The following is a 27,130-nucleotide window of genomic DNA, read 5'->3' on the forward strand; positions in this document are numbered from 1 at the left end:
TTAAATTGTCCCCAGGTCTGTTTTCTCGTGTAGAAAAGAAAAAGTTCTGGAATTTTCATTTGAAAATTAAAGCTTAGGAAAAGTTCATGATTCAAGAAGTCCGGTTTATGGAGAGAGTTGGGACCACCCTTCAAACATGGGCTCCTGTACAGTGCTGCATGAAAGGGACACAAAAGCCTTCTCACATGATCATTCCAGCTGACCTTTTAATTTTGGAACTGAGCTCATTAGTCGCTTAACTGAGTTACACCTTCTTCCTAGGTTCTGTATAAACCAGGTAATGTCACATTTGAGCAGATGACAGAAACTAAATCTTCTCAGCTCTGAACAGGGAAGATTGCTTGGGGATTTAACTCAGGTATCAATATCCTGAAGGACATCCGTGTGCTGTAGTCAATATGATGAAGAAATCCCTATGTTGTTGGAACTGGATTGGTGGGATCATATAAAAACAGCTTGACGGAGTTCTTGGATCATTAAGCCACGAGCAACCAAATGAAAAAGATGCTATCCTCATTGCTAACCTGTCTTATATTATTGCTCTTAAAATAATTTAAATAGTCTTGCATGAAGCCCTGAGCTTAGGAGTTAAAGATCATACTTGTTTTGGCATAAATCAGGGAGGTCATCCTTTGTGGATTGCAGCTTTTAAATATAATAATAATAATAATAATAATAATTGCTTACACTTATATAGCGGTTTTCTGGACACTCCACTCAAAGCGCTTTACAGGTAATGGGGATCCCCTCCACCACCACCAGTGTGCAGCCCCACCTGGATGATGCGACGGCAGCCATAGTGCGCCAGAACGCTCACCACACATTAGCTATTAGTGGGGAGGAGAGCAGAGTGATGAAGCCAGTTCAGAGATGGGGATTATTAGGAGGCCATGACTGGTAAATGCCAGGGGGAAATATGGCCAGGACTCTGGGGTAACACCCCTACTCTTTTCGAGAAACGCCCTGGGATTTTTAATGACCACAGAGAGTCAGGACCTCAGTTTTATGTCTCATCCGAAGGACGGTGCCTGTTTACAGTATAGTGTCCCCATCACTATACTGGGGCATTAGGACCCACATTGACCGCAGGGTGAGAGCGCCCCCTGCTGGCCCCACTAACACCTCTTCCAGCAGAAACCTTAGTTTTTCCCAGGAGGTCTCCAATGCAGGTACTGACCAGGCTCACACCTGCTTAGCTTCAGTGGGGCTGCTAGCAGTGAGTGATATGGCTGCTGGCCATAAATATGGAATCTCCAGCTGCCAAAGTAACAGCTCCTTCTGGCAAAACTCTCACTGTTAAACGCAGTCCAAAACTCTTTGTATTCCAGACCCCCCGAACCCCTCCTTCCTAACAGTCTATGAATTCTGGTCTAGACACAGTGATATAAGACACTTGAACTTTATGGGAGCTGAATTTCACAAAACAGACAGCATCAAGTTGCCTGGGAGCATATAGCGCCCCACAAAACTCCAGCAAAGATTAACTAGGCAATAAAATTCATTTAGGCGGCTCCAATTCTCATTGATAATGTCCATGATCAATTAAGGGCCCCAATTAAAGACAGGCAGATATGTGGAGAAGTGTTTGACCAGAGGGCTTAGCAAACAATCAAATTGAGTCAACAAAACTAACCCAATTAGGCCACACCAGACAACCAGCTGCTCTGGCAGGGAGCATTTAAATGGCAGAGAGAGAGAGCGAACAGGGCGAGGCAGAGACTGAGAAAGTCCCCCCAAAAACCAATCAAATGCACAACGCTGTGTTTGCGACGGTGTAGGCGATAAGATGAACGCTTGGCGCTTTAAGTTCAGGGCGAGCGAGGTGGCGGTGATGTACTTTACCATGCTCGGGACGCTGGTCCTCATCCTGGTGGCGTCCTATCAGGCAGCCGGCTCGGGGGGCGACCCCTTCCCTTATCAGGTGCCCTTGGACCCCCAGGGTAACCTGCAACTCTCCTGGAACATCAGCTACCCTCTGCAGGAGCTGTGCTTCAGGCTCCTGGTCAAAGACCTCCGCTACGGAGTCCTCTTCGGAATGTCGGACCGGGGAGAGTTTCTGAATGCCGACCTGGCTGTGCTGTGGAGCGACGGGTTCAAGTCCTACTTCGGGGTAAGCGCCACACTTTGGCCTGGAGGGGAGGGGGGTAATGTTTTTTTTCAATGCACCAAATATCCCGGCGTTTCTTTGACTGATGGGTAGCAGGAAGAACCGCAGGTCTTTAAACGAATGCACTTAATTACAAAGCCCATGGGGAAACTTGGGGCATCCAGACAAACGGGGCTTCTTGTAGAATAATAAAAAAACGCAATCAAAACTGCGTTCGTCTGAGAATGGAAAATGCATTTGGCGAAACTAGCGTTTGTCGCGATTGTGTGGTGGATAGGTGGAGAACGGAATGAATTAAGCCTTTTCTGGATGATGGAAATGCACAGGCTAGAACTCTAGTTCCACAGTAGACAGGACGACAGCTTGACTGAGACTGTGAAGCTGAAATATCAGTGGACGCTGGTCTTGCAAAGTAGCTTCAGATGTATTTTTTCTGTGGTAGATCTACACCTAGGGGATTTGCAAGCTCCTGCCTTCTGGTTCAGCTACTACACGTAGTGTTCTAAAAGACATGACTAGGAAAGGTGAGCACTGATATTCACTTCTGTAATAGGAAACTACAGCAGTCATCATAATTAACCTTCCAACACAAAGACAGATAGGGCTGAAGAACTGTTGCCAGGATTTTGAATGTCTGAAACATAGGATTCACAAATATGCTAAGTGAAATGCATTGTTTTAATTTATAATTTATTTTCGACCTTTTCCTGACTTTCAGTGACACTTTTTTTTTCTGAAAATGCCGAGACTGTTTTCAGACCTTTCCTTCCCACCTGCCTGTTTAAAAAGGCAGAAGTGAAGTTTATACCGAACATCATCAGAAACTTATCAATTAGAACTGCAGAAAGCACACTGTCTTACGAGGAAAAATTCTTTTTTTTTGGCACCAGGTGCACGGACATTTTAACGGATGGACACGGCTCGGGTCAATTTATCATATTTGATTAGCATTGGTCATCAAGAGGGTTGAGCAACGGGGTGGTCCACTGCGAAGGTCACAGCTTGTGTCTGGTCACTTCTGGAGGCAATCCGAGCTGACAATCTGGGACACGTGCTTTGTGGAATTCTGTCTCATTCCTGCTCTAGAACATGGGCAAGCATGGTCTCCGAGCCCTAAGTGCCAGCGGTCACATTAGTACATTTCTCAAACTCTCAGTGGGGCTCAAATCTGGAAAACGAGCTCAACACCACTGCCACACTGTCAGCTCACAGGATGGCCAGTTCCACACATGTTGTCCTATCAGGGTGAGCCCACAGGTGAGGTTCCAGGACTTGATCAGTACAGCCAGGTGGCCTTCAAATATCACAACCAGAGATTGGTTGCATCTGGTTACAGATGTTGGGATCTGTGGTCTTCCAGGTCTAAGCCTGAATCATGAACGGACAATGCTTGGCTGTACTGTCCTGCCAAGTTAGAAAACACTGGCTGTGATCACCCCAGCAGAGGAGTAAAAGTGCCCTGGCTTATTTCATGCTCCAACATCCAGTACAGCTAGATAAACAAGGAATGTCGGTTTCTTTATATGTGTTTCTTTCGGGATTTTCAGAGGACCTGACACTCAACCGATTAAATCACCTCACGGCCAGTCAACACTCTCACTAAAGTGGTCATTTTGTGTTTAAAGACACATTTTCTCATCAGCAGTCATGAATAATCAATTAACCAAACCCACAGCCATTTAATCAACTTCTGAAATCTGTGTACTCTGTTCTAAACTGTGCTGTTGGTTTGTGCTTTATGTAAATGTGTTAACTGGGGAAGATGGTTTATTTGTGTAATAACGTTTACTATCATTCTACCATTATGTTCTATACTTTTTCAACGATTTCAGTGTTGTACTCTAATTTTACCCCAGTGTACTACAGGGAGTTCAATGCTGTCTTCCTGCATTAGTTACGTTTTGCAAGATACCTAACAGAGCTTTTCTGAATAGCTGTGGTTCAGTTAGACATAAAGGGTTTGTACCAAACCGCTGTGCATACAATATGTGATGTTTAAGTAAATTGGAGTGGATGACAGTGAATGTTCAGCAAAAAAGTCAGAATCATGGACTATGATCTGATATACAGTATTTCCTGGGATTCACTAGTGTATCACACCAGCACATATTAACAGTGTTAATGCAGGCAAGGGGTTGAAACTGCATTTACCTTCTATTTTACCTCACACTGTTCAGAGAACACCTTTTTTTTTGCTTTCATTCAACAAAGGCACAGGGAGCCCCCCCCAGTCCCATTCCCATGATTCTACTCCTCAGCCCATCAAGGTCTCACAAGTGAGCAATCCTGCCCAGTTCACTGGAAGGTCAAGAGAAGGTCGGGGCCAAAAATAAGACCGGCACTCTCTGCAAAGTAAACGCAAAGGTTAAATGGATGTGCAGAGAACGGGAGGATTAAAATGTCTTGTCTTCCTTTACGCAAAGAGTTGTGGGAGTGTGGAACAAGCATCCTCGCCAGCTTTTTCAAACGGATGCCCTGGCTTATTTCAACAAACACCTGGATAAGATATTTAGATCTCTTAATTACTGACTAGCGAACAAGCTAGACAGGGGTGAAGGGCTTCTTTCATTTGTAACCATTCTTCTGTTCTCATGTCTGTAGCTCCTGGGCTTTCCGGACGGTGGACTGTCCATCTAATCAATGTACAATGGAGTGGGATTGTCCACAGGGGAAATAAATGTGGTCAGCTCTTCGGGGTGGGAGCAGGGATTAAAATTTCTTTTAAAGCCCCCTGAAATCCTCAGACGGGTCTACTTAGAAATCGTAATTATATTAAGCTGGTGAGGATCTTTTGTAGGAAAAACTCATTAATATTGACGAAATGTGGCTCTGGTTAATGGAGAAAGCTTAACATCTTTATTCTGCTCATTATGGCTCCTGAGCTGCTGTCGTGGGCAAAAATATTTTGAATCGTATCTAATTCGCCAAAGAAAGTAAGAAGTCGCCTATTGTGATACATTATATAAGTGCATGCTTTTCCCACAAAGCACAACTTCTGTGCTTTTCTACAATCCAAACAAAGTTCCCTCTCTTTCTTTCCCCTTAAAAGAAAAACGAAAGAGCACAGTCTTCGAAGAGTGTGAACGAAGCAGCTGTCAGGACCAGCTGTGTGCTAATGAGGTGTGGAGGGCATGAAATCTGGAATTAACTATAGTCATATCTGGGGTGATATGGGTGGCACAGTGGTGTAGGGGTTAGCATTGCTACAGCTGGGGTGCTGTCTATGTGGAGTTTGCATGTTCTCCCTGTATGTGCATTGGTTTCCTCTGGGTGTTTCGGTTTCCTGCCACAGTCCAAAAACATACTGGTGGGTTAATTGTAAAATTGGCCCCGGTGCGAGTGTGTTTGTCTGCGTCTGCCCTGAAATAGACTGGCATTCTGTCCACGGTGGATCCTGCCTTGTACCTGTTGCTTAGCGGTCTAGACTGTGGGGCCCATACTTGATAAAGAGGTCTAGAAAACAATCAGTCAATCAAGAAAACAGTCATGGACAATTGCTTTAAAGCAATCCCTTGGAGGGTCTCAGTGGGATACGAACATCCTCAAAAGTGGCTTTTGTGAAATCTCAGTCTCGTTGTCCTCCTCAATGCAGAGAAGATTGCTTAAGTGGCGCATTTGAAACGGGCACAAAATGTACACTGTACTCTCTGGCCTTGAAACTCCAGGGTGAGATATCATCATGATCTGGTCCTGTGGCTGTCCTGCAGTGCACACAGATGGCTCCTGGATTCAGAAATTCAGTATCACGTGAGAGTAAAAGTCACTTGCAAGCCAGGCATTACTGCTTTCTTAGTGAAACACAGCTTGCCGAGTGGTACCTAATACATGACTTATAATATCATTAGATATCTCTTAGAGATCAGCAGAAATTAATACCTTACTGACCATTATATAGGGGTTGTCCATCACTTAAGTGCTAGTGGGTCAATTCATGCTGTTCTGCATTGTAACCAGAATTTCAGTAGTTCGCTACAGAAACTGAAGGATTCATTTCGGATTTCATTCTCTCTCTCCTCAGGATGCCTGGAGCGATGCTCAGGGAAACATCAGATTGGACGAGAAGCAGAACTATGAGCTGCTGGAAACCCACAGGGCTCCAGAAGGATTCTACCTGCTTTTCAAGAGGCCTTTTAGCACCTGTGACCCCAAAGACTATCTCATTGAGGTACACCCTCAGTAAATATGGGGGGAGGTTAAAAGTCAAAGCACATCAGCCTCCTGACTCTTACTAACTCTGCTAACACAAATGGGGTTTGTCACCATATTAACCACATAAAAGATGTGTGCATGCATACTTCAGTGAAAAGAAATGTCTAAATCTCATACCTTCTGGAGCTCCTCCAAGGCAGTTTGCAATTAGTAAGGCATGGTTCACTTCTTTAAGGGTGATCCAAGACAGGAGAAACCTGGGAAATACCTCTGCGATATAGTCAAATCCAGACAGCAGGACAAGCATCCAAAAGGCTTCTGTTGCTCTCCAATCACATTGCTCAGCTGGGCTTCCACTTTGCAGAAAGGGCTCAGGCACGGGTGAGAGTGAGGTGAAGAAGCTGGTTGGATGCCAATTTAACCAAGGTGGCAATGGCACGAGTTTCGATAGGTTTGTTTCCATGCGCCAACCATGAGGGAAGCTCAGCACACAGCGTCAGCGGTGCATTAAATCTAGACTGTTACTTCTCACCCTTTGTTTATCAAGTCCCGTCTTCCAGAGTTTTTTTTTTTGTACAGCCCTGTTTTTCTGTGCAAGCTTTAATACTCTTCCACATGGTCTTACCTCTTAATGCACAATGTACCGTGCCTGAAATCCTCACTCTGCCGCAATCATTTCCGGGCAAGATGGCTGACATGTATGGAATTGTGGGTCCTGACCTTTGACCTTTTGCCCCCTTCTTAATGTGCCGCAGGAGGGCACGGTGCACCTCCTGTATGGTGTGCTGGACCGGCCGGTCACCTCGCTGCAGATGCTCAACCACTCTCTGGCTAGCTGTGGAGTCCAGCGCGTGCAGCTCCTCAGGCCCGACATCCCAGCTCCCAGGCTGCCTCCCGATGTCCGCACCCTGGAGGTCCTTGCGCCGAGCGTGAGCATTCCCAGCCAGGAGACCACGTACTGGTGCCACATCTACGAGCTGCCAGCACACATGCCGAAAAACCACATTGTCATGGTAAAGTCCAGTTCACTAATCCTAGAGACCTTACTCGCTCTCCAATGGGGGGTGGGGGGTGGAAGATGTGTATTATATACGTATGGGGAAAAAAAGAAACATGCCATTTTCTGGAATGAGAATACTAGACCTACAGCACATGCACTGTCCCAAAAAAAGTTGCCAACTTGTTTTAAGCCCTCTGACCAGCAATACAGCTGGTGCAGTGAGGCATTGCAACTTGCCAATCACACGAAAGCTCGTTAGGCGCACTTTTACCCAACGAGGTCCAGGTGGAACAGTGCCTGATCAGGTCACCTTTAAAAAAAGGCCTTAATTCAAAGCTTAGGTCACAGCGAGAAAAAGGCCCCACTTGGTTTTCTGTGCTTTCCGTAGTGCCTCGATTGTCACCAGAAGCAAGGGACAGGGGCCATTGGCAAGCTGCAGGCAGACATGTCCTGTGCCAGCGTTGCCAGACACTATGGAGTAAGCTGCTCCACTGTGTCCCCACTGCAGAGACAATAAGCCGTGTACGTATTTCCGCTCTGCCCTCAGTACGAATCCGTGATCACCCCCGGGAACGAAGCCATCGTTCACCATATCGAGGTGTTCGAGTGCGCCCCGCAGTTCGACTCCGTCCCCCAGTACAGCGGCCCCTGCGACTCCAAGATGAAACCCCGGAGCATCAACTACTGCCGCCACGTCCTGGCCGCCTGGGCCATGGGCGCACAGGTACACCCCGGTCACATGGGCGCGCAGGTTCACCCCGGTCACATGGGCGCACAGGTTCACCCCCTCCATTCATCTCCCAGGGGCAAATCCGAGGTGCAGGAAGCTAGGCACGAGAGGGACTGGAGCACTGACGTAGATCGGAATACTAATAAACTTTATTTGTATATGGCGGCTTTGGAAGTGGCTTCTCAAAACACTTTACGGGACAACAAAATATATGCATTGAAAATGCACAATGAGAGGAGACAGTAGATGGGGGGTACTGGATACAGCAGGAGCAGAGGTGTAAAGAACAGAACCAGTTAAATAAAGGGCCTTCTAAAGAAGATGGTTTTGAGTTTGGATTTGAAAGAGTTTAGAGAAGGCAACTCTCTGATACCCTCAGGGATAGAGCTCCAGAGCTGTGGGGCACAGCAGGAGAGGGCCGTGTCACCCATAGAGTGTAGTCGGGCTTGGAGGACAGACCCGAAACCAGAATTAGAGGTTGTGAGGTGGGGAGTAGGGCGATAATAGCTCAGACAGGTACTGAGGTGCCCAGCCATGCAGAGCCTTATAGACGAGCAGGAGATTTTGAATCAACATGAAACCTGACAGGAAGCCAGTGCAGGGACTCCAGGACAGGAGTAAAGTGACCACTTACACTAAACCTGGTCTGAATTCTGGACATACTGTAGAATGTTCAGTGTGAATTCTGTCTCCTCATCAATTTTTGTAACGGTCCTATAGAGTGCAGTATCTCTTGTGATTGCAATTTTGGAGCAGACATCAAAGACATTCAGACAACCCCTCAGAAGATCAAAAGGTAACTAATAGCTGTAGTAACAAAAGTTAATATGGGGACAGGTGTCTTTTTGTTCAAAGCAGAACACAAAGATCCAGTTAGATTTACATGGGTTTGAAAGGGCTTTTCTGTGCTCAAAAAAGTAAAGAAAGGAGATGGTTTTATTGGTCACCTGACAGCAACTTATCAGAGGCTGCAGATTGAACGGCATAGGCATTTCCTTACTGTCTGAGCTTTAATGTGGAAGGGTCAGCATTGTGCTCCGCATCTAGAGTGAGATTGGAAACATGAGAAATATTAAGAGCTACTCTAATGCGGATTAAAAAACAAGCTGATAAAGACCGTGTCCTTGGGCAGACATACTGTATGTAAATCTGAAGATGTACCGTATAAGATATCAGGACAGATAAGGAAGATTTGGCCTTGTTTAAATGTTGCATGTGCTCCTCAAGTCCAAGAGGAGCTTATTCACATTTAAGTCTTATTTGGATTATTGCTTCAGTAAGGCAGTTTTCACACATACTGTATTTCTCTCCTGGACGAAAAAAAAAAAGATTGCGCATAGGGTACGCAGCAATCGATATGTTTTAGTCAGCAGATCACGTGCTTATCTCCGTTATCGAGGAGGATAATATAGACTCGTTATAGTATTAGTGCTTTCAGTTCGGTGTGCAGAATATAACTTGTAATGTAATCTCTAGTATGCGCTGCCACTTTCCAAAACAATGCCCGAAGGCGCTACAAAAACTGTTGCAGGCGATTTTTCCTGCAAGGAACGAGTACAAGTTACTACCTTCGATTGATTTGGACATCGATTTTCCAAGTCACTCGAATTGGCATCGTACTGTAGCTAGTTAACAGTATTTTTTTTTAAAGATGAACAAAGGTAAACATTTTCATAAAAGGTCGCTGATTTTTATGGGATTTTATCTGATCGCAAACCTTTTTAGAAATATAGAGTTCCAGTAGGAGGAATATATTGTTCGCCCAGAAAACGCAAGGTTAGAATAGGAAGACGGTCTTTGACTCGTGTCGCTCCGTTTGCTCATAGATTATCAATCCAAGGAGCCCGACCAGCCGTAAAGGAAAACACGAGACTGCGACATCATTAGGTCTGATGTGAATTATTTTAAAACAAACAAAAAATCTGGATTTTATCCCCAGATAATACTGAAACTGGGAAAATAAATTAGCTTTAATCAGGTTTTGGAAGTTAGCGGTGCTAACCTGCCTATGTTCAGTACAGTTATATTAGATTTTTAATGGTGCAACACTCTAGACTAGACTACATGGATAAATGCTTTCAAACTCAATAAAGGGTTAAAACGCTATTTTGTACATATCAGTCAGAAACAAAACACGGCTGGTAATTCTGGCTATAAATATAAAAGATGCCTTTCTTTAACAGACGCAGCTGGGATTATCAAGAAAGGCTGAAATACTTCTGAAATGCAAATCGCGTTTTCCGCTGGTTGGCCAACCCAGGCTGAAACGATGAGATTAAAAGATTGAAATGTGTAGAATTGTTAGCTTTTTAAAAAGGGGGGAGAGATAAAACAAAATGTACATTTGAATCTTAGCAAAACATTTACCAGCGGAGAAGGCCCACTAGAACGGTTACATAAATAATCCCTACTGTATAAACCCACCAGAGGTGAGGAAATGTGATTTCTCAATTCAGATAGATACTTGAGTATATTACTGCTTGATCAGACAGCAACCAAGGAGTCGTGCACAATCGTTCCATTTCGACTTTTGTGTCACTGCTTTGTCGTTTACGCTTAAAAACGTTGGCTCTGGGAATTTAGAGACGTATGAGAATGGAACAAAATCTCACGAACTCGTTTATCTCTAGTTGCAATGCCCCAAATGCCGAAAACCTTGCTTTTCCTCCTAAAGAATAAGCAGAGAGTACTGTATGTGTAGATATTTTGAGGAAGAGAAGGCACGGTTATACTGTAGCTCTCCAAGACGCTCCATTACAGAAAAACGCGAGTGTGCACAGATTGGATAACAATATACTACAAATACTGTATTAGGCATAATCATTACAAAAAACATTTTAACTAAAAACCGTTGTAAATAGGTGTGATGACCTATAGGTGTGAGTTTCGGAATACAGATGTATAATTTGGAATCCCTTTATTCTCGGTGAAGGGTTGAAAAGTTTCATTTGCTACGGAAATCCTGCATACTAGAAATGAGAGTTTCCATCTTTCGCTTTAACAGCTTTGCAAGGGTCGTACAGTGACACTGAAATAAAATGTATAAAAATAACTCATTGTCGTAATAAAATAGCTAAAAACACTAATATAGAGCTCCGATTCTCGAGTGAGATGCAGTAATTCGCAGCAGATTTCCTGATAAACAGCATCCAGTACTTTACGCATCAGGCCGACAATGTTTAAATTCGAAAAAAAAAATAATCATACAGCGATTTGCACAAAAGCACACACTGTCCTCGCATATGTCTAGTTTCTACCTTTCAGCCTTTGAAAAACAAATTACAGGGTAGCGACTTTCACACATCTTGCGACTGTAACTAAAAGTAACGATTCTATTATTTCAACAGTCACCTTTGTCTCCCTTGCTGGATCTCAAGTCTGCGCAGCAACGTGATTGTCAATTCAATTTGTTAACAAAGCTGTAAGCCTGCCCGTTTTCTCCATCGATTCATTCTGCTCCCGTTTGTCGATCATAAAGCTGAGTACTGTTAACAAGCCAGAGAAAAGAGACTTGGTGGGTTTTATACAGTATCCATATTATACAGCCCGCAGGAAACCATAGCCTCGTGTACAGTACGTGTTTAAGACTCTCGCTTTTCATCTAAAGGAACGCCTTCGAGTAGATCAGCTACCTTTCAAGTACAGTACAGGACCTCTAACAAGAACTCATTCTGGTACCCATGCATACTGTATAATACCGCCACACTACCTAAGTATTTTTCTTTAACTGAAAAGAGAGGATGATTAACATCGCTAATAGGCAACGCCCTCAGAACCGGCCTTGCTGTTATTGTCCTTGTGGAAAACGACACCTGTGCTTTCAGGCGTTTTACTACCCTGACGACGCCGGCCTGGCTCTGGGCGGGACAGGATCCTCACGGTTTCTCCGGCTGGAGGTTCACTACCACAATCCACTGCTGCTCACAGGTACGGTCCCCTGCGTGCGACATCCCCGAACACTTAAAAATTCCGGGAGGGAGCTGCGTCAGCTTTTAAGTGACAAGTAAAGGTTTTTACCGTGCTGAGAAGAAACGCAACGTTTCGGCTGTGGAGCCTTATTCGTGTGCGAGAAAGAGAGGAAAGTCGCCAGCTGCTGACTTTCCTTTCTCTCTTTCTCACACTCGAGGAAAAGGCTCCACAGGTGAAACGTTGCGTTTCTTTCCAGCACGGTAAAAACCTTTACTTGTCACTTAAAAATTCTCTTGTCTTGCCTTCCGTGGACTTCAGCAATTCGTTATCCTTAGAAGAAAGCAGCCAAGACTCAGAGTAATCAGGCTTTACGAAATTCTCCCCTACAGTATGTATAGAGTGGAATGTTATGCGCTGGCTGGCCACAATATTAGGACCCCCTCTGCCTCAACCCCCTCCGAACTTCGAATAGAGGCGCTTCTCCCAGCCTCATTTGAGTCACATGCCTGTATCAGGTGACCTCAGGCAAGGATCAGCAGCAGGAACAGGGAGAACGGAAGTAGAACTGGATGACGCAGATGGGAAAAGACTGGTCATCTCCGAGATGTCAGGAGCACCAACAGTGAAGGCTGTGGAACTGGCAAGACAGACAGAGGTCTCTCAGATACAGTCAGGGCGGCTTCGAAACGCAGAAAAACGTTTCCAGTAGGAGAGTGCGCAGGGTAGAACAGACCATGCGATACGCAGAGGACCACACAAATTTCAGCTGAAGAAAGACGCCCAGAATCCACAGTGGTCCGAGCGCATTAATGGACAGCAGGATCACCATCTCTGGTTACTGGAAAGCCCCAGTCCAGCTACGTACTGTAGATCTTGCTCAAGCGCTTGTTTTTAGTTTTCCCCAATGACAAAGTCGTTTAAGCAGGGGAGGAGATCCTGGTTATTGCAAGCTGATCATTCCAAATGATCTGCAAATTGGCTAAAAGAATGACCTCCTTGCAGGGGAACTTCAGTGGTATTTTCATATTTCGGGGGTAAGAATCAACATTGACGAGTGCATTTCAAACCACAATACAAATCAAACGTTTCCAGCAACTTGTGAAGCCTCCAATTCACACCACAAAAATAGATGATACACAACGTCTGGTGAGGTGAAGCGGCCCTGTGACATTGTAAACGGCACTTTTCATCCAAAAGAAATATCACTCGCAACTTTGCCAGATGCGTGGAACTTACTTGTTAACCCTGCACGCAGATCCCATTGGAAACCTTCTGCAGTGAAATATCTGCTGCACAACCTGCACATCAGTCATTACAGTGACTAGTGAGCAGGAAGGGCCGCTTCATGGCGCCATTCGTGAGAACTCACTCCCTCACACTCTGGCATTGCGACAGCAGCACCTGCAGAACTTCCACAAGGTTCACAACTTGGGGCTTCATTCCAAATGTGGACGTTTGTTTTGTCCTATACTGTCAGTAATTTTGATTTTGTTACCCAAATTGGAATCACGGGTTTGAGAAATGCAGGCTGCCCGTGAACTTGAACCAAGCTTTCGGAAAACCAGAGGTTTAATACTGGAAGCTACCTACAAAATCCGCTGGACTGGGGCTCCCCAGGGACCAGACTGAAGCAGCCCTATGGGCAGTATGTACCCAACGAGCTAACAAATGGGTTGGGGTGGTGGTGGTGGGGAGGGGGGGGCGATATTCTGGCGAATCAGAGTAAGTCTCTCCCTGCAGGGAGGCTGGACTCCTCCGGGATACGGCTCTACTACACTCCGACGTTGAGGAAGTACGACGCTGGAATAATGGAGCTGGGCCTGGTCTACACGCCAGTGATGGCCATCCCTCCCCACGAGGAGAGCTTCGAGCTCACGGGCTACTGCACTGCCAAATGCACACAGACCGTAAGTGTCAGGCCCTGCAGAGGCCCCCCGTCTCGACCGGTTTAACCTCACCGACTGCGGCACAGATCCGGGTTCGAGAACCCGGCCAGCGTGCAGAGGACAAAGCTGGAACGGAACCTCTTCTTGTCCTTCAAACGTCAGCGGCAATCCCCATTGTGGAGTTTATTTAACTAAAGTGCGGGAGAGATGACGACAAGCATTCTCAATCATTCCCAGCCTTCGGTGATTAGTGATCACTGCCTTTGTCCTTCCTCCACCAAACACTATAAATACCAAATGCGAAATCTCTCTCCCTCGCGTGCGACTTCTGCATCCCACCCCAACGGAGTTGGGGTGGGATGGTGGCGGAGTGGTGGCTCTGTGGCTAAGGATATGCGCCTGTGACTGGAAGGTTGCCGGTTCAAATCCCGCGGCCGGCAGAGGAATCCTACTCCGTTGGGCTCCTGAGCAAGGCCCTTAACCCTAACTGCTCCAGGGGCGCCGTACAATGGCAGACCCTGCGCTCTGACCCCAAGCTTCTCCCTGTCTGTGTCTCCATGGAGAAAAGCTGTGGTATGCGAAAAGACGAATTCCTAATGCAAGAAATTGTATAGGGCTGATAAAGAAACATTATTATACATTATTATTAACTCCACCTCCGCAGTGGCCCCTTGGTTACCCCGCGGGGGGGGTCCTGGCCTCCTCGTCCTACGGCCGGGAGGTCGGCCCTCAGCCGAGCGGGTTAAGCCAAATATTCGCTCCACAATAGTTAGTCACGCTTCGATTTTGGGGCGGTGTCATTCCTCATGAGGTCATAATAACGACGCACTTGATTTTATATAGCGTCCTAGACGGTAGCTTCTCAAAGAGCTTTACGGGAGGAAAAACGATGACGAGAGAGAAGAGCGCAATTAAAAAACAAAACAGGGGTTTGGAGTGTGGTAGAAGAGGCAAAAAGGGGCAGGCACAGACATCAATGAAGTAGTAGGCCTTTCCCGAAGGAGAAGGCTTGGGTCGGGATTTGAAATTTGGGTCGCGCTCCTCATTCGGAAACGTGGCACGTGCCGACAGCCAAGAAACCAAGTTCTGGGGGTCCCGTTTTGCGCTAGAGATCGGATTGTAGAGCGAAGGCCTGGAAAATAAATGATGTATGAAGGTAAAATGCCTAGTTCTAGAAGTAGGCGGTTTTCAAACCGATTAATAAGAGAGAATCTGGATATGAAAGTACTCGCAGCAGCTGGGAGCGGTCCCTGGGCTCTGCTCTGCTCCCTCCACGTTTCGAAATCCGCGCGATTACCGGCGGTCACGGTTTCCCCTCGAACTTCTCAGGCCCTCTCCCCAGGAGGGATCAAGGTCTTCGCCTCCCAGCTGCACACACACCTGACGGGGCGCAGCGTGCGGACGGCGCTGGTGCGACAGGGGAGGGAGGTGGAGATCCTGCAGGAGGACAACCATTTCAGCACCCATTACCAGGTGGGCCGGGGCAATGTGGGTATCCCCCTACAATCCCACTGCAGTGCTTCATAATGACTGAATCAGTATTAGCCAGCAGACATCTCACCCTGGAACTCACCCCTGGCAGCCCCACTGGAGATCAGCAGGTGTGAGCCTGGCCAGTACCTGGATGGGAGACCTCCTGGGGAAAACTGAGGCTGCTGCTGGAAGAGGTGTTAGTGGGACCAGCAGGGGGCGCTCACCCTGCAGTCTAACGCCCCAGTGCAGCGACAGGGACACTATACTGTAAAAACATGCCGTCTTTCGGGTGAGACGTGAAACCAAGGTCCTGACTCTGTATGGTCATTAAAAATCCCAGGATGTTTCTCGAGAAGAGTAGGGGTGTTACCCCAGCGTCCTGGCCAAATTTCCCAGCGGCCCTTACCAATCATGGCCTCCTAATAATCCCCATCTCTGAACTGGCTCCATCACTCTGCTCTCCTCCCCACTGAGAGCCGGTGTGTGGGGAGCCGTTGATTCATTGATTCTTGAAAGAGCTGACAGTTGATTCATATAGATTTGTTTGCTTGTTAGAAAAAGGACCTAAATATGCAAATATTCAACAGCCATTTCTAGTCATTGCATTCGGGGACACCGGTCATGAAACGTAACGAATCTTTTCATTATTGCAGATCATCCGGACGCTAAAAAAGATGGTGAAAGTGTTGCCTGTAAGTATCCCACTATAGCTCAAATGTCAGGGAAATGCTTAATACCATCGCCACTTGACTTGAACTGTAGCCATAACTCTACCTGAGAGTCTTCTGAGTCCATACATGTGATACTGTAGGTACACCAGCTGTTCATAATCTGCTTCCTCTTAATCTTGTGATCAACAAAACTTTGACTGTTCGTTTTCTTTATAGTTCATCTCGTTAACTAGTAGGCTAGTAAATGAAAGTTAATGGCTGACAATTCAAGTTCTTGAAACAATTTTAATGCTACAGATCTAGTCACTCTTCAATCCTCAGCAAAGGATTCAGCTTATAGCATTAGAAATATATAGACAGAAAACCCCTTATGACAGACTGTAACTACTCACAGGAAAGGAGGAATCAGCCACCTGAAATGGGATCTTTTCAGTTCAATACCTTTGTCTCCTGTTTGTATTTCCACAGGGCGATGTCCTTTTGACTAAATGCGTTTACAACACAGCGGACAGGGACAGGGCTACAGTGGTGAGTTCAGTCGAAGGGCATTGAAACGCAGCCCTACTTTTAAAATACGTACTTGCTCTCTTCCTATCCAATCATGCACTGCAGAGCTTGGGAAAGGACTGTCAGCCCTGCCACAGGGCCTATATAGACCCTACAGGCCACACCCTAGGCATTCCTGCTGGACAGCCAATTCTTAATGGTCAAATCCTCACTCAGTAGCTACACGATAAGGAATAAAATCGGTAAACCCAAATTTATAATACAAAAGGGCCAGATGAATTTATGGTGAGGAAGAGGGCTAATGAAGACATTCCTTTGAAAAGAACAGCAGGAACACTTAACTGTTGTTGTAATACGCTGGTTCAAGGAAAGCATGTGCTGCTGCATGTATAATTGCAGAAACGGATTGCGAAATGGTACAAGAATAAAAAGACTTGAGTGTTGGTAGCTGGCTGATATCAGCCCGTCCTGAGTTTTCAACACGCTCTGTAATTGTCTGCACTGGTGATGGTCATGCTAAGTGAATCTGACCCTCCACTCGGTCTTTTCAATCCCAGTAGAATGGAACAAGAAACAGAACTTTCGAGTTCCGGACTCATTAGTTTAGTGTAGCGCTGTGCGGCCCGACACAGCAGGTGCAGGCCGGGTTCAAAAATGGTTGGTGAAATTAAGCACATGATGTACAGCTTCATGGTCGCAGGAGCCTTGAGGGCTGAACTTGTTAGATTGTGATAAATTCAAAGAACTCCACTTAAAAAAAAGGGCAATAATGGTAAAAGAAATATCAATCTGACATTTTCACTGCCTTATGAAACCAGAGCATTGTACTACAGTCATTCACTGTAAGGCTAATTTCAGGGACTGTTTGATCTACTCCCAGACTCTACTCAGACTCATTTTACTACTGTAAGTGTTAGGCAGACTTAGTTGTCCGTGGCCTGGAGATTTCTACAAACTGTTCTAAAAACGCCAGGCCTCTTGAGGTGTTAATTACATTCTAAATTGGAAGCGGCCCAAGTTACTAGTAATGCTACTATTGTTCTTGCCGTTAATGCCAGTGAAACGTCAGAAGCGAAAACAACCCCATCCCAGTGCTGTCCCACATCCAGGAAAAAAAACCCAACCCAACTGTTATTTTTTGGCAGGAACAAGATATGGAAATAATTAGTACTAATTATTAATTAATAATTAATAGTTAATTATTAATTAATGATTATTATTGATTAATAATTACTACCATTAATTAAATTATTAATTAATAGTAGTGATTATTAATTAAGAGGACCTTCACTTCTCCAACACGGTGTGTTCATGCGTCTTCAGGCAAGGTGTCTGGGATACACACTGCAATGAAACATCTCCTCGCCAGGCCTTTTGACAGACAGCTGCTGTTTCACAAAGCTTTAACCCTCCAGCTGTCACGTCATGGTTTTGAAAGGGAAGCCAGGTTGAGAAGTGGGGACCAATTCAGTTTTGGGAAGGTGATAATCATTAGATCCTCAGGGGTGAAGGGGGAACAGCTATAATTATTGCCCGTACAGCACTACCAACAAACGTTAGACCAACAACATTCCATTGACAACATGACTGGATCATGAAATCAGGATGAGTTTGTGTTGAGCTCAGATGCAAAGCAGATAATATCTTATAGTCCTGTAGACAATGCATGTATTCCCCAAAGGATTTTTTTTCTTTCAAGAAGTAAACGTGTACGGCATTACTATAATATTATGACGACACCAGAAATCTGAGTAACAAAAAGTTCCATCAATAGATGTGCACTTACATAAAACATCCACACTCAAGTGCAATACTCACCACAGACCGAGGTCAAGTCTATAGAAATTGGGAAAAAAAATAATTTCACAATTTAAGAAAATAAAACAACAAGGTAACATTGATTTACAGCCAAAGGATCTAAAATGTCATAGAATGTGATGAGAATTAATTCAGTGAATGTTTAAATGCATAAACAACATTCCTTCAGTATGAAATAATGTTGCTCCCACCTTTCCTGGTGTAAAGGTGGAAAGAAAAGCTTAAAATGTCAGATAGAAAAAAAACATTACTATTATCATTCAACTTAAACACACGAGGTAGGCCTCAGAGATTTAATTACACAGAGACATACCGAATGAAACTGAGATCTTCTCTGCACTTATACATGAATGTAATTACTTGTTTCAAGAGACTGGGAATACAAACCTCAAGCTCACATGTCTCGAACACTACTCCTAGAGAACCACAGTCCAGTAGTCCTTATAGGTAGCCTTTAAATCATGTGTTAATATTCACCTGCAGCAAACAACTGCAGATTGTTAAACAACTGGTGTTCAATGAAGTCATTCAGAGACTATTTGGAACAAAAAGCAGAGTGTCCATTAACTCTCTAGGACCAGTGATCCCTTTATTGAAACTACGTCCTTAATAGATCAATTGCTAAGACAAGTGTTTCCAATCATTTCAGAAGTGGGGATTTAGGAAGACCCTTAAGAAAAGCTGGGTTGGGGGCTCTCCAGGACCAGGATTAGAGATTTTCTGATTTAAGAAAATGATGATTGAAGGGTTACCAGGAAAGACCTCATTCCAGGGGCAGGACAATGCATACTGCAATAAAGTAGGGGTTCTGTACCTCGATTTAATGTTTTGTTTGTCAAAGATGTGGGAAGCAATTCAGTGAATTCAGTGAAATCCAGCATTTTATTTTAGCTGTAAGATGACCTGACTGCTGGTCAAAATGATCACCAATTGACTTAATTCACCATCTTATGTGCCTAAATGATCACACAGCATTCCAAAACCTTAGAAACTGCTGATTTAATGGTTACATATCTCAGTTGATGGGCTGGGCTAGGCTTCTCCAGAATGAGCAGAAGTCATTACTCTATAACAAATTCTGCTTCTTGAGGCCTGGGGTTTGCACGTTTGTCTCTGTAAGGCTGGGTCACCTGAAGAGCTGAAAGAGCCTGTTCATTTGGTCCAGTTAAGACACGAGCTGCTCGAGATTGTTAAAAGCTCAGCTGGACTGAAACCCCATAGACACACCGGCCCTTCAGGAACAGAATTGGAGCTACAATCGGATCAGATAATGTGCATAATCAATGCAACAGAGGCACTGGTTGCACCAATTTACTGAAATGATGTGGATTGAATGAGTTAAGATAAGATCACTTTAGTGGCCATATACAATTTCTTGTATTAGGAATCTGTCTTTTCGCAGACCCCAGCTTGCTCTCCATGAGACACACAGACAGGGAGAGAAGCTGGGGGTCAGAGCGCAGGGTCAGCCATTTATACGGCACCCCTGGAGCAGTTGGGGTTTAGGGCCTTGCTCAGGGTCCCAACAGAATAGGATTCCTCTGCTGGCCACAGGATACGAACCGGCAACCTTCCAGCCACAGGCACAGATCCTTAGCCACAGAGCCACCATATTCTCCTTTAGAATCAACATCTGCTTTTGCTTTAGTTTTCTATTGCTAAAAAGTTGGAGAGTTTCAAGTCTTCTCTAAACTTTTAGCAGTATTATCTTGATACAGCCATGTTTTTCTGATATGAAACATAAATGTTTTCCAGAGTCTACTGGCTGTCATCCTCATTCAGGAGTGGCCAAGTTCTTGTGGGTGCGGCAGCAGGTTTTCTTGAATTTTCTCCTAAAGTACCGGCCCATAGAGAAAGAGTGGTTGTGAGCTTGGTCCACATGAACCCATCAAAGGCCGATGTAGGTGAAGTGCCGAGCTGGAATGAAATCCTGCAGACCCCCTCCGTCTTCCAGGACAAGGATCGGAAAAAAAACCCTTCATTAAAAAATAAAATGAAGAAAGGGTCTGTAGCAAACGTCTGCAAAAGGTGTGGATTACAGGTGGCAGGCAGGGGCATCTTGGCTGTGAAGTCTTGATCCTGCTTTCCTTACAAGCTGTTTCGATGGTTCTCCCCTCCCTCTCGTAGACTATGGTGCACGTTGCACAATCGAGAGAAATGTCGAAGCGGAAAATATGTATTTTAGAACATTTCTTCTGTTGCCGCAGGGAGGCTTCGGGATCGAGGAGGAGATGTGTGTGAATTACATTCACTATTATCCGCGTACGGACCTGGAGCTCTGCAAGAGCCACGTGGATGAGGATTACCTGCAGAAGTATTTTAGCTTTATTAACAGGTATGTGCAGCAGCTGCCAGCTGACCTAATGCAAACCACCTGGGTGGCTACTGTACTGTAGACTTGGTTCAACCCAGTGCGGACGTTTGAAGATGGGTAGCAATATTTAATTAGACATGCAATAAAACTACAGTGAGATGCCTTCAGAAAAGACCTTTCAGAAAAGGTGACTACCACCCAGCAGAAGCCAGTAAGTCACTAATGATTGCAATATTTAGTGCAACTCTACAGTAAGTGCAATACATGTTTTATTCAGATATACACATCTGTCAGCATCGCCTCTTGGATGTGTACTGAACATCCCGACAAATAATAGTGAAGGCATCCCGGCGAGTTCACTAATTTAAGGCACTTTTGTCTGCAAATGCATTTATCCATTTAGATGTTTAAACACGTCAGGTGCACATTATCATCTCTTTTCTCTGTCCGAGTTGTGGCTTAATGTGGGCCTGCAATCTGGAGATGAATTTATACTTGAAAGCAATGCCCTCTGTGAAGAGAATACTCCATGAAAGGTATTCTGCTCGGAAAAGGCATCTGATCTTCAGTGAGGAACAAATATGAGTCAAAAAACCCTCCTTACTGAGAAATAAGTGAGCAGTTGAACCCTGCTGTAAAAGATATTTAGGCAGCATTTTCAGCTGTGACATGTGAATATCTTGCACTTGAATGTTAAACGCCCCAGCCTGTCTCAAAACGTTACCTGGTCAGGTGGTCGTGCTGCCCCCCTCACTGTGTCCTGCTGTGCCAGATTCCAGGGCAAGGAGACATGCAACTGTAACCAGGCCACAGTGACTGATCAGTTTGCCACCCTGCGCTGGGACCAGTTCAGCAAAGACGTCCTGAAGTCCTTGTACAACACAGCGCCCATCTCCATGCACTGCAACCAGTCATCTGCTGTCATGTTCCCGGTGAGTACTCCCTATTTAGTTCCCCCCAGCTGTACACCACAATTGTAGGCATGTTGCTGGGGCTGAGCATGAGAGCTGATTGCAAAAGCATTGAACGGTCTTTAGTTCTGCTCTCATGAAGGATCCCTTCCCTCCTGGGTTCTGCCTCGAAAAATGTTATCCTTTCAGGTTGTGTAAACTCTAAACGGTGAAGAAACCAAGAGATTCGAGCCTGAAGTGTCCGTTCGTCAAGCCAAGCTTTATTGTATGCATACAAGGACCATAGTAGCTCAAAGGGGATATGGCTCTACACAGCTTATATATACTTTTCTCTACACTCTCCCCCCTCCTGTCTTTGAGGTAGCTTTCGGAAGAAACTCTAGGACTCAGAAAGCGCTTAAAACATTCCTTTCTCATCAGGAGTTTAGTATAAACATTCCGTCCCCATCAGGCGTTCAGAACAGAAGATGGGAGTTCAGTACAGGGAGGGAGAAGCGTCTGTGCTAAAGCAAGCGTGAAGGTTAGAGTTTAGCATGTGAATTCAGCAGGAGTTCACAGCTCCTACCACTGTATGGGTACAGAGTGACATACTGTACAGATTCTGCTAGCAGACTCCATCAACGGCCACAGAGATACTTATGTTAAGAGGGGGGTGGGATCGCCTGGTATCTCCTTGTGCAGGAGGTGCACCCCCTTTATTTGAAGAACTGATTCTTCCCCAGCATGCTCCCCTGCTTCTAAGAGTGCTGCAGCAGTGGGCTGGGTAGATTGCTGCTCGGCCATTTTTAAAATGTGGCGTTCACACTTTCTCCCGGCTCTAGATGTCACTGGCTAATCTCTTCGGAAATCCTTCCAAAACTCATTCAGCTGATTCTCCGCAAAGCCTTTCACAGCACCCCTCGGATTCAGTCTCACTGTTCCAAAGACTGGTGGAGTGCCCCACCCCATCGCTCACTCCCTCTCCTGTGCAGTCCTGCAGAAGGCTCCACAGTTCAAACCTAGTGTACTTTACAGTTGCCTTTTTCCCTTGAGATGGGGATTAACCACTGCTACAGCCACTTGATCCGAACGGAGTCCAAGTTAAAATAAAATCGTTGATGATTTCAAAATGAACACACCTAAATTCCTTTAATTTTTATGGGAAAAATACCTTCTCACAACACATATAACAAAATACCTGATCTTTTATGAGACACACATACCTCCTCTTATTTTCAAACTTTTCTCCAATTTGGATTTCTAAATGTTTCCTTGGAGAATTGCACAGACACACACACAATCAATAAAATCACAATGTAATCTGGATCAACCATTCACAAAGAACCACATTTGGAGAATCACCGTCATTACAGGTGTCCTTGTTCTGTTCTCCTTCTGAATTCATTTTATTTAATGGGAATTTAATTTGGCTGTCCTCTGTAAAAAAAAAAAAAAAAAAACCTGCTTGACTTTCAAAATAGATTTCCTGTGTTCCTTCTGGGCATGTTCCAGTTCATAAGTTCAAATGATTTAGGTCTGCCTGCAAAAAGACCTAAAAAAACTAAAAAAAAAAAAACAGAAACAGATTACATCTACTGAATGTTTAATATGTTACTATTGCACTTGAATATCATTCATTCTTGTCAAGCAAATTGACCTGTGGGTTACAATATCCTTGTAATTGTACAAGCTTGTGCCCACAAAAGGAAGGGTAATAATATCATATTTAATAGGCTGCAGCTGTACTGGATGATACGGCACAATTTTTACATGCAATGCTCCGCTGTACAGATTTTATACCAGTCTGGCCCGCAAGACATGTCATGCATATACAGTGAGGAAAAAAAAACTCAACAAAAACAAAACACAAGGCTACAAATTCGAGTATGGGTGATCTGTCTTGATACCGGTTGGCCTGGTGTTACTGAAGGTTTTCATTCCAGCTCTGCTCTTAACAAGCTGAATCAGCCCATTCCTGGCTTAAGTGGACCAATTTAACATTCAGGTGCAGCTGCTTTAAAGAGACCTAGAAAATCTGCAGACACATCAGCACCTCCCCCCAGAATTAGGACTGCGAGGTATTGATCAAGTCTAGCCACAGGACTGCGTCAGCATTTCGAGTGAAAGTAGGATCTATGGGCACATTCAAGACCGAAAACAGGAAGCACTTCTTTACGCAGAAAGGTTGTAGGTCATCAAAACCAGTGTCCCTGAGATCCTTTGGGTAATAGCTGCATGTGAGCTTCAATCAACCCAAATGAGCATGAATGGCCTCCTCTATCCATGTTCTCCTACGCTTATTTGCTTTGATTATACCCAAGTGGTTCATGAAGACTTGTAACGGGCGTTCTTTCCAGACCCTATGCAGACGACACAATCCGGGGACGAGTGAGGAGAACACGGGGAAAAAAGCATGAGGGAGTCGGGAATGAAAACAGGGGGCGTGGCCGCGGTGCGCTGGTGTCGGGGGAAGTGTGGCCGAGGCAAACAGTCCAGAAGCGAGTCCAAGGGGGGAATCGGAGACGAGGCAAAAGTCCAAAGCCGGGCGGTCCATCCGAGACAAACGGGATTAAAAACAGGAACCGGATCGGGACCGGCACGGGAACAGGAACTAAAAACTTGATGGGACCAGGCGAGTCCGGGACCTGGAAGGAACCAATGCAAAGCCCGGAACAGAGTGAGCGTCTGGCTTTTAAGGAGAACTGAAAAGGGGGTTGGAACAGGGAGCAGGTGCGGGAGATGAATAAAAAACAAGGAAGGGCTGGGGCGTCTTTAAGAGGAGGGGCTTATGAACGTGACAAGACTCAGATTCGGGTCATAGTTCATTCACAAAGGGCGCACCAATTCCAGCTGGAAACAAAAGATGTGCTGGCTGGTACTCCGTCCTTATCCCCTGCATTACTGTTGAGTTCCTGCACAAAAGGTAAGCGTGCTTCACCCAGTGCCTGGAATTAAAGCCCTGCCTTTCCGTATTCCAGGGAGAATGGGAGAGACAGGAACTACCCCAGGTCACGGCCGAACTCCCCAAACCCCACTACCGCTGCGAGACGAGCAGCCAGCCCCCGGCCCAGCCCAGCGAGGCCATCGAGGTCCAGATGCGCAGCCAGCCCTGACCCCTGGTGGAGACCTGGTGCTGCTGGAAGAGGGCGAAAGACTCGAGATTAAACTGCAGCTAGGGGGGCGGAGTGGGGTTGGTGGGGGGGTTGGTTGGGATCAATCCTTTCCTACAGGGGCCATCTGAGAGACGTCGGGAACGTATTCCAACACCCTCTTCGTGAAAATGCCGAAACTGACTTAATCACGCAGTTGAAGGTTCTGAGGAAACACTACAACCAGTAGATGTTAAGTCAGCTGTAGAAAAAAACATGGTCCTGCAGTACTGAGCTCCTGCAGGTCTGTGGTGCACCTTTGAATCAGCATCTAATTAAGGGGCTAAGATGGTAACCATAGATGATTGGACTTCTTATCCACTTAATTGGTGCGGTTAAGTCATTAAGATCTGCCATGATGAAAACCAGAGCCAAATGTGATATTCCAGGAACAGGGTTGCCTAGTTGTCTTGTCTACTTTATAAGCCTTGTTGCTTCTTTATAGGAACATCAGTATGAAGCCTGGATTCCACTGCCTGTCAGATAGGATTCATCACTCCTTACAGCAGTACGCAGCACCAGGTCACACACCCTGGGTCAGAGCAGAGAGGCTCAACACACACACACACACTGGAGGCAGGACAAGGACAGTTTCAAGTTCGAATTGTCATCTGTTCTCCACTCACTGCTTCCCAGTGAAAGACCTTGTTTTTTTTGGGGGGACCGGAAAGTCAGATAAAAATATTCCCACAGGTTTCTCCTTGTCTGTGTGTGTTGTTAACACGGCGGTTTGCTTGCATTCTCCGAGATGCTGTTTCTCCAGAGCTGAGCTCTGGTTAGTTGACCACCTTTTTTCACAGTCCTTCCATATCTCTATACCGCCAGGAGGCTCTCCTGTCTTTAATTCCAGCAAGTCTCGATTGGCTGCATTTGGACACGTTGACAGGTTCTGCCTCGCTAGTTAAACAGTGCCCTTCTGCAAGACCAGGTCACACAACCCTACTGTACATCACTGTAGGGTCTAACTGTTATTTGAAAATAAGTTATTTCCTATTTTTTTCCTAATCGATTCCTCTCAAAATACTGCTGCATGCACAATCGACATATACATCAAAACCTGATTTCAATAAAGGTATACATGATTAATATATTATTTAAATGAATACTATCTGTCCATTCGTTATCATAATTCCTGGAGAGGGTTAACCCAGTCCAAAGCCTTTTTCAGAAAAACACAGGGAGCTAGACAACTCCCCTGGATTGAGTTCTAGTTGGAAAAATAACTCTTTTCTGGTGGGTTCTGTCCACGGCTGGTGTCTTCAGCTCAAAGGTCTTGCTAAAATATGTCAAACCAGTAGGGGAATATGGATTAAATGTTATTGAAACACTTGAGTAAATAATAATAATAATAATAATAATAATAATAATAATAATAATAATAATAATTGCTTATACTTATATAGCGCTTTTCTGGACACTCCACTCAAAGCGCTTTACAGGTAATGGGGATCCCCTCCACCACCAGTGTGCAGCCCCACCTGGATAATGCGACGGCAGCCATAGTGCGCCAGAACGCTCACCACACATCAGCTCTCAGTGGGGAGGAGAGCAGAATAATGAAGCCAATTCATAGAAGGGATTATTAGGAGGCCATGATTGGTAAGGGCCAATGGGAAATTTGGCCAGGACGCCAGGGTAACACCCCTACACTTTTCGAGAAACAACCCTGGGATTTTTAATGACCACAGAGAGTCAGGGCCTCGGTTTTACGTCTCATCCGAAGGAGGGCGCCTGTTTACGGTACAGTGTCCTCGTCATTTCTTTCACCAGCACAGGAATATAGAAACAGCAGCTAACGTATTCGAGGGTGGCGAGATGTCTTTCTGCTAGCAATTACCGTTAAGAGACTTGGCTCCATTTTGGGAAGCAATTGCTGCCTTTGGTTTAAAGCGAACTGCCACAGCCCTGACTGAAGATCCGGGGCTTGGAATAAATCAAAAACTTCCACTCATCCGCCATTCGCAAATTGCACACGCAGCGCTTACTGAGGGATTTCCATTACACAGAGGGAAGAGGGCTCTGTCAGACACTGTCATGAAGTATCGGGTGTTTAATATGCAGCTGTTGGAAGTCTTAAGTCAGTCAAGGCCTTTCTTGCTCTAGGTACAAGTACTAGATGTGGGGAATGGAAAAGCGCTACAGTTGGCAAACTTTAATGCACAAACTTACCAATTACCATTACGTGCCATTTTTCCCCTGACTCAAACGTACCTCCTGATATTCTAACCCAGACCCGATTTCAAACCTGTAAACATGTCCTCCATGGAGATTCAGACCCTCCCTCCTTCCTCTGTGAAAACAATGGTTCCCTGGAGATTGGGAAAGACCAAGGGCCTGCGTCCACCGAGCAAGGCAATGGCAGCTGGATTCAGGACTGAACCTTGCGACTTGAGCCGGGGAGCCACAGGAGTCATTATAGATCACGTGGAAAAGGGGAGAACATCATAAGATGGGGCGAGCCCAGCTCAAGTAGGGGTCCGGTGAGTCTTTGACTCCTGGCTGATTCACAAAATGTGCATCAGGCTCT

General features: G+C 45.4%; 1 protein-coding gene across 1 annotated transcript; it reads left to right on the plus strand.

The window, feature by feature from the left end:
* The first annotated feature begins 1,676 nt into the window (after positions 1 to 1,676).
* dbh (dopamine beta-hydroxylase (dopamine beta-monooxygenase)) lies at positions 1,677 to 25,299 on the plus strand. The gene is made up of 12 exons (XM_088615494.1): positions 1,677 to 2,110; positions 6,126 to 6,272; positions 7,012 to 7,269; positions 7,804 to 7,980; positions 11,811 to 11,913; positions 13,636 to 13,802; positions 15,111 to 15,254; positions 15,908 to 15,946; positions 16,394 to 16,453; positions 20,458 to 20,585; positions 21,337 to 21,496; positions 24,433 to 25,299. The coding sequence occupies exons 1-12, from the start codon at positions 1,787 to 1,789 to the stop codon at positions 24,565 to 24,567; spliced, it is 1,842 nt and encodes a 613-aa protein (XP_088471620.1). The 5' UTR covers positions 1,677 to 1,786; the 3' UTR covers positions 24,568 to 25,299.
* The last annotated feature ends 1,831 nt before the right edge of the window (positions 25,300 to 27,130 follow it).

The sequence above is a fragment of the Lepisosteus platostomus genome, chromosome 21 (genome assembly GCF_059453375.1).
Source record: "Lepisosteus platostomus isolate fLepPlt1 chromosome 21, fLepPlt1.hap1, whole genome shotgun sequence".
NCBI classification, from domain to species: Eukaryota; Metazoa; Chordata; class Actinopteri; order Semionotiformes; family Lepisosteidae; genus Lepisosteus; species Lepisosteus platostomus.

Excerpts from the sequence above, each read along its gene's own strand:
- dbh (XM_088615494.1), top strand. The coding sequence starts at position 1,787 with ATGAACGCTTGGCGCTTTAAGTTCAGGGCGAGCGAGGTGGCGGTGATG. Across the intron at positions 6,273-7,011 it reads CCAAAGACTATCTCATTGAG|GAGGGCACGGTGCACCTCCT; the intron begins GTACACCCTCAG and ends AATGTGCCGCAG. Across the intron at positions 15,255-15,907 it reads ATTTCAGCACCCATTACCAG|ATCATCCGGACGCTAAAAAA; the intron begins GTGGGCCGGGGC and ends TCATTATTGCAG.